The following is a 17,508-nucleotide window of genomic DNA, read 5'->3' on the forward strand; positions in this document are numbered from 1 at the left end:
ATAGGGTTAGGGTTATATCCATGTCCTCGACCTTCACCATGGTAGGGTTAGGGTTATATCCATGTCCTCGACCTTCACCATGGTAGGGTTAGGGTTATATCCATGTCCTCGACCTTCACCATGTTAGGGTTAGGGTTATATCCATGTCCTCGACCTTCACCATGGTAGGGTTAGGGTTATATCCATGTCCTCGACCTTCACCATGATAGGGTTAGGGTTATATCCATGTCCTCGACCTTCACCATGGTAGGGTTAGGGTTATATCCATGTCCTCGACCTTCACCATGATAGGGTTAGGGTTATATCCATGTCCTCGACCTTCACCATGATAGGGTTAGGGTTATATCCATGTCCTCGACCTTCACCATGATAGGGTTAGGGTTATATCCATGTCCTCGACCTTCACCATGATAGGGTTAGGGTTATATCCATGTCCTCGACCTTCACCATGATAGGGTTAGGGTTATATCCATGTCGCCTCTCGTCTTTGAAGAACTTTGAGAATCCCAACCATTCTGGTTTCCTTTTTCTTTCGCTTATAGTGCTATGGTATTACTATAGTACCTATATAGTACAGTACTATATTACCTGTATAGTACAGTACTATATTACATGTATAGTACAGTACTATATTACATGTATAGTACAGTACTATATTACATGTATAGTACTATAGTCTCGTCAGTCGAGGTGTAACTTCCGTCCTCCAGAAATAATTTTCTGAAAGTTTGTTTCTGTTGTAACTGATGATTTTCTGATATTGTCTGATGTGTCTTTTTATTATCGTTTCATTTGATTTTTACTGATTTTCTGCCTGAAAGCTTCTGTTGACTTGTGCTGAGTTTGTATTGTACAGACACGCCCTCTAATTGTTAATTGAATATTGATCAGAGACTTCTAAGACTCCTGAACCTACCTGGTGGTTTTGGTTGAGATGAGCACACCGTAGCTTCGTACAGCAGCCGACCGCCTCACTGAAGATGATGATGCCGTTTGCATTGATCCCTGTAGCTCAAAGTGTGTCGTCCTCAGATGACCTCTGACCTGCTCTCACCCGTTTCTATGTTCATGTAATAATAGTGCCTTGAAATGACCCCTCAACCGCCCTCTTCCATGTCACAGTGACATCACCAGTGACATCCATATTTTTTACATTTGTTCATTTGTGTGGAATATTTCTTCCTGTGAAAATAAAGATGAAAGCTTGTCGGAGACGTTTGCTTTGAATGACACATTCCACAGTAAACTCAACAGGTTTAATATAAAAACAAACGAGGTGTGATGAGGCTTCTCTCCTTCAGGAGAACGTCACACTGCCAGCTGCCATTAAAAACTCCTTGTGTTTTTAGGCGTCACTCACACACTCATCCCAAAAGGTGAAACGTCAGCTGACTCAGAGTTCAACAGTTCATCCTGCAAGACATCTTCCTCTTCACTTCTTCTTACGCACAACCGTCCAGCCGGGCTCTTCGTCACGAGGACGAGGAGGAGGAGGAGGAGGAGGAGGAGGATCTATGCTGCTGACTGATGGACTGGAGGGTTCACACTCCATCACCTGAGCACAGAGACATGAATCACTATTTGAAATGCGACCGGTGATTGTTGTTTGCAAAATAATAATCTGCAAAGTAACCAGCAGCGGTCAGGAAGTAAAGTACTGAGTTAATTTACTCTACAAGTACAGGTCCATTTACCACTTCACTATGACATCACACTTCACTATGACATCACACTTCCCTACGACATAGTATGTGAGAGCTGTCAGGTGAGACGTACCTGTGTTTCATCGCCGCTGCCTTCATCAGAGTGTGTGGGCGGAGCCGTGACCTTTGCCCTCTGACTCTTCTTCTGTGCGAGGGTGTCGATGGTGTGTTTGAGCTGCTGCAGCGCCCCCTGCTGCCACTGAAGGAACGCCTGGATCAGACTGTCACACACCTGAAAACACAGGAGGATCAGCCTTAAACGCCATGTACACCTTTCAGAGCTCATGGAGCAGCTCTACAGAGGACAGGGAGGTTTTGTAGCCAGTAGCTCTTCCTGTTTTCCTTCTTCACGTACTATCTTACATCGTGTGTGTGTGTGTGTGTGTGTGTGTGTGTGTGTGTGTGTGTGTGTGTGTGTGTGTGTGTGTGTGTGTGTGTGTGTGTACCTGAGGTAAACTCGCATCATCCACCACGGTGTCGAACTCCTGATCCATCAGGTCAGCAAGGAAGTCCTCCACCTCCCCCCGCTGCAGGTCAGCTACACACACACACACACACACACACACACACACACACACACAATGAAACATATTATATATGCATTATATATGATATTTATTATATTATGCATTATATTATTTATTATATTAAAGTTATTAGTTTAAGTTCAGTTTCTACAGTTAAACATGAACAGGTTACCATGGTTACCTACCATTGTCATGGAAATACTGCTGTACAACGTCCACCATCCAATCAGCTTTCTGCTGCCCGAACACGCCCCCAAACCCGTTGTCCACGGCGATCTGAGGACGTAAACACAGACCTGAGGACGTAAACACGGACCTGAGGACGTAAACACGGATCTGAGGACATAAACACAGACCTGAGGACGTAAACACGGATCTGAGGACCCCCTACAGAGTCCTGGACCCTAGACAGGGTTAAGGTTCCTCTGCTTTATAATAGTAATACAATAATAACACGGAGCTCCGAGTCTGCAAGAGACGGAAACCACGTTGTCTCTTTACGCTCCTCTTCTCCTGCTTCCGCTGTCTCCTTCACAATAAAAGCCGCAGACACAAACACGGGAACACTGCTTCCTAGAGAGACTCAGTAGAACAGCTCTCACTTCTGTTCCACCAGGCTGGCAGACACGTTTAAAAAACAATGACGAGAAAGCAAGAAGATACAGAAGCGGATCACTAATAAACCGTAGGGTCTAGGGTCTAGGGCTGAGGAGTTAGGGTCTAGGGCTGAGGAGTTAGGGTCTAGGGTGTGAAGGGGTTCCGTCTCGGATCATATTTACCTGAAGAACCGGCCAAGAGTGAAGAACCGCTCTCACCGCCTCCGTAAAGAGCTCACGTGAAGCAGCAGAGGCCGCCATGTTGGATCTGACAGACAGAAGCAGTCGAGTGGAGAAACGGATCAGACAGAAACAGCTGCGAAGGATCCGCAGGAGCTCTTCTTCTTCTTCTTCGCCTTCTTCGCCTTCTTCTTCTGGGGTTTTAAGGCGGATGGCATCCAACAAAAGGTGCATTACCGCCACCTACTGCATGGGAGTGTGGACATGAAATGTCAATCCCTTTACCAAAATAAAATACAAAGGGAGCTATGTCCCTTTAGCTGCACCTCCTCTACTGCAGCCTCCTCTTCCTGTCTCTCAAGTCTGAATGTCTAGCAATGACACATGACGTGCTCTAGTGTTTCCTCTGCAGCGCTCACATAGTTCAGTGGGTGTTTATTTATTTATTTATCTGAAAGATCTTCATCTTTGATTAAGCTGAATTATATAAATCTATTTCATATTGATTTATTGAATAAATGATACAATTTGTTTGAGCTTTTTTTCATATAAAATATACATATATACATTCTATATATATAATTATTATATTATACTTATAATTATTATATGATAATAATATATATAACTATATATGCATATATATTGATATATAACTAAATTAATATATAAGATATTTACACATATATAACTATATACATGTGTAAATATCGTCACATTTCTATTAATAGATTATTCATTCATATGCGTTTGTACATATATATTAATGTGTAAGTATATATGTGTGTCTGCATTGTGTGTTATTCTTTGTTGTTTTATGTCTGCGAAACACTTTGCTGCTTGTTTTGATATGTGTTATATAAACAACCTTAATTATTAATATACGTTTATTAACAAATCAAACCTTCAGTGCACAACATGAAAGAATCGAGCGTTAAGAATCACAAACAGACAAATTAGTATTTTCTACAAAACCTAGTGTTTGTTTTCAAAACTAAGAGCCAATCAGCTCTTTAGACAGGTGATCATGACCGAGCCGGGCTGAATCAAGTCTGACACATCTAACCCGCATGCATTGTAAACATGAGTTTATGGTCTCTATCTCGAGTCTAAGCTTCATGTGTCAAAGCTGCATTCTCTCTCCTGACCACCAGGGGGCGACTCCTCTGGTTGTATAGAAGACTATGCTTCATGTGTTAAAGCTGCATTCTCTCTCCTGACCACCAGGGGGCGACTCCTCTGGTTGTATAGAAGTCTATATAAATGACTCTACTTCTCTCTTGATTTATTCCCTCAGTAAACATTGTAAACATGAGTTTAGTGGAAGTAAAGCAACATATTTATTAGTTGTCATATCATTAATAATTTGATCAGTTGCGGTAAAAGGAAAAATAAGTTGCTCTACTTGTTGAGAGCACATAAGTGAAGATCAGAGTAATAATTCATTGCCTCCTCGATCTGAAATATTAAATCCTGAGGAGCAGACCCTTCAACATGAATGAATAAGTGAATGAATGTGTGAGGAGTCAAAGCCCATTAACTGCTGGCTTGAACTCTTCAGTGTCTCTCAGGCTAACTGAGGAGTCAGAAACCAGGCGTCAGAGCCGTTGACTTCTGAGACCTTTACATGGATCGTTTTCATCCATCACAACTGCAACCTGCTCCTGAACCAGGTTTACCGAGTGATCTGGATCTCTCTGGTCTGAGTCAAACCGTTTCACATCAAGTCCTGTTGCTGAAAACTAAACCCAGAATAATCCGTGACCTTTGACCTTTGAATAAGTGTCTGGTTTTTACCAACACAACACAACAATCTGTAATAATTAATAAACTATAGTAACCGAGGCCACATCAATAGTTTGGAGTCACAATCGGCATCATCAGCTCTTCACTCTGACTCCGCCCCCTGTGACGTCCCTCCTCTGATTTCCTTCTCAGAAGATTCCTCACTGAGTGTCAACGGTTGGAATTAAACTGTTTTCATATTTTAAAGTCACACATGAACCTGATTTAATTAAATATATTGAAGACTAAATAATTGATTGCAGAGATATTCACGCTGTGACCTTTTCTTGTTTCTATAATTCTATAATGATATACTCCGACAGTTTGTAACACTTTGGAAATGTTTCCTCCCTCTGATTAGGAATCAAAACTTGAACAATTATCATTATAAGTTAGCAAAATGTCGGCAGAACATCGGTCGAGCGTCGGCTCAACTGAACGGCGGCTCAATGTCGGCAGAAACTCGGCTGAACGTCGGCTGAACATCAGAAGAACGTCGGCTGAATGTCGGCTCATCTGAACGTCGGCAGAAAGTCGGTTCAACTGAACGTCGGCAAAATTTCGGTTGAATTTCGGCTGAATGTTGGCTGCACTGTAAAAGTAGTTCTGAACTGTAAATGTAGTACTGAACTGTAAATACTGTAAAAGGAATAAGAACACTGAAGTGAAACTGCAGAATCACATGACACTGCTACCAAAATAAAAGCCTATTCATAAAATCAATGTAACAATTAGCTGCTTCCTGCTGTGATCGATGCTTCAACGTTGGTCTCCCGACGGTTCACCTGTCCCTCCAGGTGAGTACTGTCTCTTAGCGTCCATGTTGGAGTCCACGGTGGTTTCTAGGAGAACCTCAAAAAGAACCGGTAAGTCCTTCAGGTGAGTGTGACCGACCAGCAGACTGGACAGGACCAGTTGAAGTTGTTGTCACAATATTTAATATTCATCTTGCTCAAAACTCAGACAAGAAGTCCAGAGTTGACTCCTTCAGGTTCTTTGTATCAGATGCAAAGAATCCTGAATTTCATAATAAAAGCCCATTGGGTAGTTTTATTTTGACGTGTTGTTGGTCAGTATGTTTGTGTGTGTGGGACCATGAGATCTTCATGATGATGATGTCATCAGGCTCTGAACAAGAATTGATCAGTAGCGACCTAAAAAGAGAGGATAAAAACAGAGTAAAGGGTCGGCACTACACCCTGGACTAAGAACAACATACCTAGTTTATCTCCTGGTTACCTGGTTTAAACTGACCACTGGTTACCTGGTTTAACTAATGTTAACAACCAGATCCCTCTAAACTGACCTAGTGGTTACCTGGTTTAACTAACACTAACAACCAGACCTCTAAACCTTTAAATTGGGCATGTTCAGACCCAGGATCCCACTCGGATATGAGAGTGTGGGGTTGAGGGTTCGGTTCCCTGGGCATCGAGGCAGAGGAGGAAACAGAAGCTGATTTGTTCTACGGGGAATTGAACCGTGAGCCAGCGGGGTTAGTGCCTTGCTCCTGAGCACGCAGCTGCTCATCTGTGAACATCAGGATGAATCTTTAACAAGCAGCTGAAATATTCAGCAGCTCCTCCAGAAATATCTGCAGCAGTTTCCAGACGTCAGGAAACATCTTCGTCCTGTTCAACAGAAGCACGCGTAGGCTCCGCCTCCTGGCCATACAATATACAATGTAAGGACACAAACCCCGCGCTCTGCCTGTCAATCATCAGACTGAGTAGCAAAGAATCATCACAAAACTGTGATGATTATTTTTCATGAATTCATTTATCCTGCAGCTCAAAAAATATTTTTTTTTAATTTTTTTTTCTCCACTATAAAAGAGGAACAGACCCAGTTATGTCTGGACTGGAGGCGTCTGATTGGCTGGACACAATGCTAACATGCTAATGTTTAGCAGGTACGGTGTTTCCCACGGTCTCCTTCTTAGTTTAGTGTGTTACCGGTTGTAGCCTACTCATCTACGACTGGGGATGTTCACGATTATTGACGCGTCAACTAAACATTGCCCTGTATTATTGTGAAAATGTACAAATTTAAATCACATATTGACGTATTTTCACACTGAAACTGTCCCTGCTGGCGTTTCATCAGCGAGGCACATTCATAACCTGGACAGAGGAGACTGGGGGGCTTATGGATGGAAGCTGCTTTTGTAATACGATTTGGTGATTGAAAAATGGGATTAAAAATGTTAAAATGCCTTTTATAATACGCACAATATTTGTTGGGACAATGTTTGAGTTTTACATTGTGTTCATTGTTGACTGTTTTCTTACTTTTAGACTAGTCAACTAGTCATAGTTGAAACTTAGTTTCAACAGAAACTAGTTGTGAGGAGAATTTCATACTACAGATCAATCTTATGCTAGTGTGTTAGCATGCAAACGTTAGCTAATTATTAGCAAACACAGCTGAGGCCGATGGAAAGGTCTTTAGTTCTGCAGCTGTTTGGTCATCAACCAAAGAGTTGGAAACATTAACATGTTGACCTGATGGTGAATGAGGATAAAGTTATTAAAGTTCATCCTGAGGGGAACATGAATGGTCAGAGAGACAGACAGACAACATCCATAGAGATGTGTAAAAGTTGTTATCTCAGTTGAACTGTATATGTCAGTATATACTTTAGTGTAGTTTCAATACCTGTTATTCGTAGTAATACTGCAGTATTACTGTGATCTGTCCGGTTCAATCTTCGTCTCTCCGTTCTGTTTCTCGTTGAGAGATCGTTGTGACACTCTGGCAGCTTGGGCAACCGCCTGCAACACAGAAACCATGAGAACAGGCAACGCAGCAACTCAAGCAACTATCAGGCGTCACAGTAAAGTCGTGTTTAGACCTTGAAGCTCTTCTTCCTCTTCTGCACGTTCTGCTCGGGGTGACAGATGATGACGTAGACCTTCGGCATGTAGAGCATCCCGAGAGAAACGAATGCACTGAGAGACATGGAGACGGTCAGCGTGGCCGTCTGGATGAACATCTGTAGATATAAAGAGACATTTACTGGGATAGAACCTACAGGGCCCAGAGGAACTCTTCAATGACACAACCACCACCTATAGGACCTCTTCAATTACACAATAACCACCTGTAGGACCCAGAGGAACTCTTCACTGACACAACCACCACCTACAGGACCCAGAGGAACTCTTCAATGACACAACCACCGCCTATAGGACCTCTTCAATTACGGAAGAACAACCTATTGGACCCAGAGGACGTCTTCAATGACACAAGAACCACCTATTGGACCTAAAGGACCTCTTCAATTACACTAGAACCACCTACAGGACCCAGAGGACCTCTTCAATGACACAATAACCACCTACAGGACCCAGAGGACCTCTTCAATGACACAATAACTACCTGCAGGACCCAGATAAACTCTTCAATGACACAACCACCATAGGACCTCTTCAATTACAGAAGAACAACCTATTGGACCTATAGGACCTCTTCAATGACACTAGAACCACCTACAGGACCCAGACGACCTCTTCAATGACACAAGAACCACCTACAGGACCCAGAGTACCTCTTCAATGACACTAAAGCACCTACAGGACCCAGAGGACCTCTTCAATGACACTAGAACCACCTACAGGACCCAGAGGACCTCTTCAATGACACTAGAACCACCTACAGGACCCATAGGACCTCTTCTATGACAATAGAACCACCTACAGGACCCAGAGGACCTCTTCAATGACACTAGAACCACCTACAGGACCCAGAGGACCTCTTCTATGACAATAGAACCACCTACAGGACCCAGAGGACCTCTTCAATGACACTAGAACCACCAACAGGACCCAGAGGACCTCTTCTATGACAATAGAACCACCTACAGGACCCAGAGGACCTCTTCAATGACACTAGAACCACCAACAGGACCCAGAGGACCTCTTCTATGACAATAGAACCACCTACAGGACCCAGAGGACCTCTTCTGTGACCGATGAATCACCTACAGGACCCGGAGGACCTCTGAAACCCCGGAGGACCGCCGAAACCTCGGAGGACCTCTGAAACGAGAATGATTTCAAACACAGAAGTAGTTCCTCATGAAATAATATAATTCTAATTGTCAGATGTTTGTCTTAGATCGTTCAATCCTGAACACACATTCTAACAACCTCAGGTTCCTGCAGATTCTGCAGATTTTGGCGAGAGGCTCTAAATCTGAGTAATTCAGCCTGAAAGAGGAGAAGCAGGAAGAAGATCAGCTGAGAATCTTTTCATGTTAAATCTGCTTTGTCTTTTCTCAGATAAATCTATCGGATGTGTTTCTGCCTGACGCTGCGGTTTCTGTTCATCTGTTGGTTGAAGCTCTTAGTAACTTTGGTTTTCACAAAGTTATTATTCTATGATTACGTCCTGTGTTGATTTATAATCTGTATAATCCTGCTGTCCCCGTTTGGCTGGAAATGACTCCACTGGTTTATCTCTCAGATGCATTAAAGACTCGTGAACTCACACTGAACCACAAACACAAAAACAACTCTTTCTTGCAGCTTTCACCTGATTTCTGTATCACAGCTCATGTATTTTCTCCTCAGAGGAAACAAAACTCTGCTCAACTCCATTGTGTTCATTCTGTGTCCTCTCTCTCTCCTGCTGTATGAATCCATGGCACATTAATAGCTTTCTCCCCATACAGGTTTACATGGATCCTGGTTTTATCTGGACCCTTGTCCTGGTTCTATCTGGACCCTGGTCCTGGTTCATTTGAAAGTACGTCCACATACTTATGGTTCCATCCTATGTGACGGCCCCTTTGCCTGTTTTGTTACACCTTGTTATTTCTTTTCTGGCAAGGCCATGTTTTTGGTAGGCGGGCCCTCAAATTGGGGTGACAGGGTGCACCAGGGCCCAATACTGCCATGCACTGCGACCTTGGTCTTCTTGGAGTGTCTCTTCTTGTGCTTTGTCCGGCTCATTTATCACTTTATTTTCCGCACATCTACTGACACCGCTGACCTCCCTGACATCCACATGTTATCCCTTTTTTGTGTGCAAGTTTGAGCACATTTCTGGTCCTGTTGGTGGAACTGGTCATGAACCCTGCAGTCTTACCTTCTCCGTGGACTTGGCCGTCCCAAAGAAGATCGGCACAAAGGCCAGCCAGATGATGCAGGTGGTGTACATGGTGAATCCAATCGGCTTTGCCTCGTTAAACGTCTCTGGAACGGCGCGACTCTTCACTGCGTACACCGTGCACGTTACCTAGCGACAAAGGCAGTACAGCCTTTTACAACACGCATATGTCGACTGTCGAAAACCAATGTGAAATCAGAATAGAGGTTCAATCAGAAGCATGAAAACAGATCAGCTGCTCCGTCAAGATCAATAAAGGATCAATACTGGAGCAGTATGTTACCATAAGTACAATGCTGTAGCTGAGGCAGCAGATGATTGACAGGTCAGACATGTCACATTTCAGGATGCCTCGAGCCTGGTCAGGGTTCGGGGGGCGGAGCTCCTCGTAGTCGATGATGGTGTGAGGAGGGACGACGCCGAACCACACGAACACGCCGAGGACCTGAAACACAAAGACACGCAAGGAGCGATGAACCTGAACCACGTCACAAGCTGCCGGGACAGAAACGGGCTGTGGTCGGATACCTGTGTTCTCACCTGGACGGATATGAGGATGCAGGTGATGATGAGCTGGGATGTGGGGCTGATGAATTTGGGCGGGCTCACCGACTTCTTGCCCTGTTCGAAGATGCGGTAGATGCGGTTGGTTTTGGTCAACATGGCGGAGTAGGTGATGGCCATGCCGAGGCCCAGCAGGAGGCGGCGGAACGCACACGCCACCGCACCTGGCTCAGCGATCATGAGGAAGGTGATCAGGTAGATCAGGAAGATACCTGCAGGTAAAGTCTATCATCAGGACATTTCGGTCACGGAGTAACTCCGGTTCTGTCCGACAGCAACGGTTGTACCTGCTGTCGTCAACTCCTACAGGATACAATGAAGCATTGAGACCCTTCAGAAAACCAATGTGTGAGGCCTTGCCCAAGGACACATCGGCATGGTCTAGCAGAGCCGGAGGAACCGAGATCCATCTGATTGAAGGAGAACCCTGCTCTACCACTGAGACCCTCAAACCCATCAAAACTCTAAACATCCAGCAGTCTTAAAGACATAAACATCTGGATGACCTGCAAGTTCCTGATGTTAAACTTAGGCAAAACTGAAGTCAGTAGCACCTGTCAGTAGCACCTGTCAGTAGCACCTGTCAGTAATACCTGTCAGTAGCACGTAGCTCAGCTCCCGCCCTGACGCCCTGACGATGGGGGTGTCATTGAAGCGGATGAAGGTGATCATCACAACACTTGTTGCTAGAATGCCGAGGAGGGCAAGAGAGGCGGGCACTAGGGCCCAGGGGGAATTCCACTCCAGCTTGATGATTGGAGTAGGACGGCAGGTGGTTCTGTTGGGGGCGGGGCGCATGTTTGATGGACAGGTCTCACAGGTAAACTCATCCAACTGGTACTGATACCCGTCACAGAGCTGGAGACAGGTCAGAGAGAGAGACATACCAACAACACAAACACAGGTCAGAGAGAGAGAGAGAGAGACAGGAGAGATATTTTAAAAGTACAGAAGTCTTCTACTACAGGGTAGTGTGTTCTGAAAGGGGTCCTGGTCTAGGGTTTAAACCACAAGGTCTCTGGTTCAGGTCCAGACAGGAAGATTTCTGTCCTCTGATAATAAAAGTGTGAACTGATCCTCTGATCCTCTATAAGTCTAAAGCTCAGCGCCCCCTTCAGGCTGCATCTACAACTGGAAACAGCTGTTTATAATCACTATTCTCAGATAGTATAAATATACTGACATGTACTTTATATAATAAATACATAGATCACATGTGTTACCTCACAGTGCCAGCAGCATGGAACTCCTTTCACCATCTTCTTCCTCTCTCCTGGTCTACAGGGTAAACTACAGATGGAGTCCGGAACCCATTTATCTCCTCCTGACCACTGCATCTCATCCAACTGACAGACAGGTAGAGAGACAGACAGTTACAGAGAGGCCGACAGGTACAGAGAGAGACAGACAGGTATGGAGACACAAAGGTAGAGAGAGAGAGAGAGAGAGAGAGAGAGAGAGAGACAGACAGACAGACAGACAGACAGACAGGTAGACAGACCAACAGGTACAGAGAGAGAAACCGACAGGTAGAGAGAGACAGAAAGGTAGAGAGAGACAGAAAGGTAGAGAGAGAGACAGAAAGGTAGAGAAAGAGAAAAGTAGAGAGAGAGAGACAGGTACGGAGACAGACAGGTAAAGAGACAGACAGGTAGACCAAGACAGAGTAAGACTTAAGAACCTACAGATGATTCCTAATCTTTCTGTTTGACCCAATCAGCTTCTTACGTTGAGTCTCAGGTTATTGGTCCACTGGCCGATCACATGGTAACCAGGATGGCTGTGATTGGTCATCTGGAACTGGAAGATGTCGTAGCGTCCGGGAGCGTCCCCGTTCTCATTGAACAACACACTGGTACCTGCACTTCCTGTAGCACACGGACACAAAGGGTGGGTCACATTCACAGAGGAAGAGAGACTACCTAGGTTTCTACCTGTGGTTCTACATGTGGTTCTAACTGTGGTTCTAACTGTGGTTCTACCTGTGCTTCTAATTGTGGTTCTACCTGATAGATATAATAATAATAGATATGAATAATAATAGATATAATCGATAACCGATCATTAATAACAGATATCATTGAGTATCATCTGCATAATAATGAACGTTTATGGAGTGTTTTCTGATAATGTTGCCTAAAGGAAGCATATGTAGGGTGAAGCATATGTAAGGTGAAGCATATGTAAGGTAAAGCATAAGGTGAAGCATATGTAAGGTAAAACATATACAAGGTGAAGCATATGTAAGGTAAAACATATACAAGGTGAAGCATATGTAAGGTAAAACATATACAAGGTGAAGCATCCGAAGGTAAAACATATACAAGGTGAAGCATATATAAGGTGAAGCTTCTCAGTAAGACTCAGTTCACTTAACTCTCCATGTTCACAAGTTTTTTAACTTTAAACTTTGGCCTGATCTTGTCCCAGTTCTGCTTCGGGTTGAAATACTGAGTTTAACAATTCTACATTTCCTGTTCATTGGTGGGAAACGTTTCACAGTTTGGACAGATCTGTTTTTATTTCAAATCCACTGGATGGAAACACAAGATGTTCTTCTTCATCCTGCAGTGAGTGTTCTCAGAAGCTGCTCACTTTAATTATTGACACAGAGCCACACTCACACACGGCACACACACACACACACACACACCTACACACACCCCTACACACACACACACACACACACACACACACACACACAGTAAGACATCGATTCCTTAGGGGAAACATGTAAAGTGCATTAACTTATTTTTAACATATTATCTCTGTGCCTGTGAATAAAGAAAAAGGTGCAGTGAAGATCTGAGACCAGGACCCAGACCACACAGACCACAGATTAAATTCGTCCCTGAACCAGGTGGTCTGGGACCAGAGGAAGTTGTCCCTGAACCAGGTGGTCTGGGACCAGAGGAAGTTGTCCCTGAACCAGGTGGTCTGGGACCAGAGGAAGTTGTCCCTGAACCAGGTGGTCTGGGACCAGAGGAAGTTGTCCCTGAACCAGGTGGTCTGGGACCAGATGACGTTGTCCCTGAACCAGGTGGTCTGGGACCAGAGGAAGTTGTCCCTGAACCAGGTGGTCTGGGACCAGAGGAAGTTGTCCCTGAACCAGGTGGTCTGGGACCAGAGGAAGCTTTGTATCTTGACTTGTGTTTCTGTAGACTTGACACCATGCTGGACAGTCGGAGGACGTTTCGAGAGACTTACGTGAGAAGATCAACCTGAACCATGAATGCGAGGAGGACCCAGAGGACACGCACTAGTCTGATTCATAAAGTTACAGACTCAGAGGCTGTTGGATGACGAGTACTCGACTGAGACCTGAAACCAACAAGCCGGTTCCCTCAGGGGTCAGCATCAGAGTCCCTGTTCAGGTTTCTGTCTGATACCTTTTAAGCAAAGAGAGAGACAGACAGGTTGCATGGCGTGCAGCCGAGGCCGTTCCAGATTAATTCCTCTCGGTCTTCCAGCTGCTGCAGCTTCTCCTCCTTATGAAATATAGATTTGTTGTCTAACAGAATGAAGCTGCTGCACTTTGTTGTGCTCTGAAAGTCTCTCTGAAGACAGTTGTGTGTCACGGTGGATTTTAACTGAACCACAAGTCAGAAGACCCTCCGTGTGGGGACTCGCTGTCCAACTAGACCTTTTTCATTCTCCTCAAGAAAAGTGTTGTGATTCCTGTGAATAATACGTTGCAGAGATGTGGTTGTGTTTTATTTATGACCAAAAGGTGGGGCTATTGGTGTCATGCTTCAATAAGTTGTGCATGTGCTTCTGGAGATGCTCTGTATCAAGTTTCATCTTATGGAAGTCAACAGGCCACGCCTTCAAAGGTTTGGTAACGGTCGCAGACGTGAGGTCGTATCCAGTAAACTGATTCATACTATAAATATAATTGGTGAAGATTAGAATATGGACGTAGCTACACTCTTTGGTCCTCTGGGTCAATCAGCCTTCACGGCCTCCTTCTTCAACGCTTTCCACCAGCAGGTTTTCAGGTCGCTGCCACAACTCAGACCGTGGCCCACAGTCTCCATGACCCAGAACCCTCTGGTCCTCTGAACACAGAACCCTCTGGTCCTCTGAACACAGAACACTCTGGTCCTCTGAACACAGAACCCTCTGGACCCCTGAACACAGAACCCTCTGGTCCTCTGAACACAGGACCCTCTGAACACAGAACCCTCTGGTCCCCTGAACACAGAACCCTTTGGTCCCCTGAACACAGAACCCTCTGGTCCCCTGAACACAGGACCCTTTGGTCCCCTGAACACATAACCCTCTAGTCCTCTGAACACAGGACCCTCTGGCCATCTGAACACAGGACCCTCTGAACACAGAACCCTCTGGTCGTCTCTCACCGTTGAAGTGGACGGCCCTGATGTAGTCCAGCAGCAGACGTCCCTCCACGGGGTCCATGTCGCTGCACACGCCGGGGCTGCTGGGACACAGGTCCAGGTGCATGCTGTGCAGAGCGTAGGCCACGGCGTAAACCGCATCGATCACGAACTGGACCTTCCCCTCCTGCTCGTAGGTCGAGTCCCGACCGATCCTCTCCTCACCTGCAGGGACACGCTTGTGGTCACATGACTCAGGAGGTGGGGGTTTGACCCCCTCAGGCCCCGCCCCCACCTAGGTGTGCGTACCTGTACATTTCTTCTTGTCGGGGTCCAGTTTGATTCCAGGTCGAGTCAATTTACACCTGAAGTCGTCCTCCCAGAATTCATTGAACCAAATGTTCCGGCGGTTGTTCTCCAGAGAACGAGACATGAAGTACTGATCGAAGCCTGTAGAACACACACACACACACACACACACACACACACACACACACACACACACACACACACACACACACACACACACACAGTCAGGTTCAGTCTCTCTCGGGCCGTCATGTTTCTGCATGATTCTCCTCACCGTCTATGGAGGCCCGTTTGGGCAGGATGGTCACGGCGCCCTCGGCCACGTCCTCCAGCTCTGTGATTGGTGAACTTTTCGCCCCCCAGCTGTCCGACCCCACAAACAGGAAGTGACCTGTCAGGTTAGCGCGCTTCGCCGCCTCGAGGACACGCCTCCCAGGAAGAGAAGAGAGTCGTCAGAGTGGAGTCATGTGACCACAGAAATCTGGGTCATAAACCCGGTATGCTCGTTTGTTGTTGTTTACATGAACCAGTACTGTAGTGTTGTTGTTTACATGAACCAGTACTGTAGTGTTGTTGTTTTGTTGTTGTTTACATGAACCAGTACTGTAGTGTTGTTGTTTTGTTGTTGTTTACATGAACAATACATAGTGGTGTTGTTGTTTACATGAACCAGCACATAGTGGTGTTGTTGTTTACATGAACAGTACATAGTGGTGTTGTTGTTTACATGAACAGTACATAGTGTTGTGTTGTTGTTGTCTACATGAATCAGTACATAGCGTTGTTGTTGTTGTTGTTTACATGACCAGTACACAGTGTTGTTGTTGTTTACATGACCAGTACACAGTGTTGTTGTTGTTTACATGACCAGTACACAGTGTTGTGTTGTCTACATGAATCAGTACATAGCGTTGTTGTTGTTGTTGTTGTTTACATGACCAGTACACAGTGTTGTTGTTGTTTACATGACCAGTACACAGTGTTGTTGTTGTTTACATGACCAGTACACAGTGTTGTGTTGTCTACATGAATCAGTACATAGCGTTGTTGTTGTTGTTGTTGTTGTTTACATGACCAGTACACAGTGTTGTTGTTGTTTAAATGAACAGTACATAGTGTTGTTGTTGTTTACATGAACTAGCACATAGTGGTGTTGTTGTTTACATGAACAGTACACAGTGTTGTGTTGTCTACATGAATCAGTACATAGCGTTGTTGTTGTTGTTGTTGTTTACATGACCAGTACACAGTGTTGTGTTGTCTACATGAATCAGTACATAGCGTTGTTGTTGTTTACATGACCAGTACACAGTGTTGTTGTCTACATGAATCAGTACATAGCGTTGTTGTTGTTGTTGTTTACATGACCAGTACACAGTGTTGTGTTGTCTACATGAATCAGTACATAGCGTTGTTGTTGTTTACATGACCAGTACACAGTGTTGTTGTTGTTTACATGAACAGTACATAGTGTTGTTGTTGTTTACATGAACCAGCACATAGTGGTGTTGTTGTTTACATGAACAGTACACAGTGTTGTGTTGTCTACATGAATCAGTAGATAGCGTTGTTGTTGTTGTTGTTGTTTACATGACCAGTACACAGTGTTGTGTTGTCTACATGAATCAGTACATAGCGTTGTTGTTGTTGTTGTTGCTTACATGACCAGTACACAGTGTTGTTGTTGCTTACATGACCAGTACACAGTGTTGTTGTTGTTGTTTACATGACCAGTACACAGTGTTGTGTTGTTTTCAGCATCGTCTGTGTTCTCACTTGATGTCGTCCTCGTTGGCGAAGATGATCACTCCTCTGGCGTTGCTCGTCTCCATCAGGCGTTTTATGATCTTATCAAACTCTCCGGCTGTCGGCTCACGAGGAATCTTCACCGACTGAGCGATGCACACCCCACCTGGCAGAGAGAGAGACAGGTGATCAGAGAGAGAGACAGGTGACCAGAGAGACAGACAGGTGACCAGAGAGAGAGACAGACAGGTCACCAGAGAGACAGACAGGTCACCAGAGAGAGAGACAGACAGGTGACCAGAGAGACAGACAGGTGACCAGAGAGAGAGACAGGTGACCAGAGAGACAGACAGGTGACCAGAGAGAGAGACAGACAGGTGACCAGAGAGACAGACAGGTCACCAGAGAGAGAGACAGACAGGTGACCAGAGAGACAGACAGACAGGTGGTATATTGTACTTTATAGGACGTTCACCAAACAGGAAACACTGTTTTATTTTGAAAATATTCTGGAAATCCTATTTGAATGGATGCTTTGATTCTTCCTCAACCCCAAAGAACACATAATCTGTATGTATATATGTATATGTATGTATGTATGTATGTATGTATGTATGTATGTATGTATGTATATATATATATATATATA

At 44.8% G+C, this 17,508-nt stretch overlaps 2 protein-coding genes across 2 annotated transcripts in view; both read right to left on the reverse strand.

Moving 5' to 3' along the window:
- Positions 1-1,248: 1,248 nt before the first annotated feature.
- tsr2 (TSR2 ribosome maturation factor) lies at positions 1,249-3,087 on the reverse strand (the record flags this gene model as incomplete). Its single annotated transcript, XM_079226712.1, has 5 exons — positions 1,249-1,555; positions 1,777-1,935; positions 2,150-2,241; positions 2,416-2,506; positions 3,010-3,087. The coding sequence occupies 5 exons, from the start codon at positions 3,085-3,087 to the stop codon at positions 1,433-1,435; spliced, it is 543 nt and encodes a 180-aa protein (XP_079082838.1). The 3' UTR covers positions 1,249-1,432.
- A 4,388-nt stretch (positions 3,088-7,475) lies between these two features.
- grm6a (glutamate receptor, metabotropic 6a) overlaps positions 7,476-17,508 on the reverse strand; it is a gene marked incomplete at both ends in the record, with an annotated part of 13,980 nt that continues 3,947 nt past the window's right edge. The window contains 12 exons of the mRNA XM_079226434.1: positions 7,476-7,565; positions 7,646-7,786; positions 9,883-10,032; positions 10,187-10,348; positions 10,444-10,679; positions 11,061-11,325; positions 11,691-11,813; positions 12,196-12,335; positions 14,829-15,029; positions 15,114-15,254; positions 15,388-15,542; positions 16,890-17,025. Of these exons, the coding sequence (XP_079082560.1) occupies positions 7,476-7,565; positions 7,646-7,786; positions 9,883-10,032; positions 10,187-10,348; positions 10,444-10,679; positions 11,061-11,325; positions 11,691-11,813; positions 12,196-12,335; positions 14,829-15,029; positions 15,114-15,254; positions 15,388-15,542; positions 16,890-17,025 (1,940 nt within the window). The remainder of the gene's footprint in view (positions 7,566-7,645; positions 7,787-9,882; positions 10,033-10,186; positions 10,349-10,443; positions 10,680-11,060; positions 11,326-11,690; positions 11,814-12,195; positions 12,336-14,828; positions 15,030-15,113; positions 15,255-15,387; positions 15,543-16,889; positions 17,026-17,508) is intronic.

The sequence above is a fragment of the Taurulus bubalis genome (genome assembly GCF_910589615.1).
Source record: "Taurulus bubalis genome assembly, chromosome: 11".
Lineage (NCBI taxonomy): Eukaryota > Metazoa > Chordata > Actinopteri > Perciformes > Cottidae > Taurulus > Taurulus bubalis.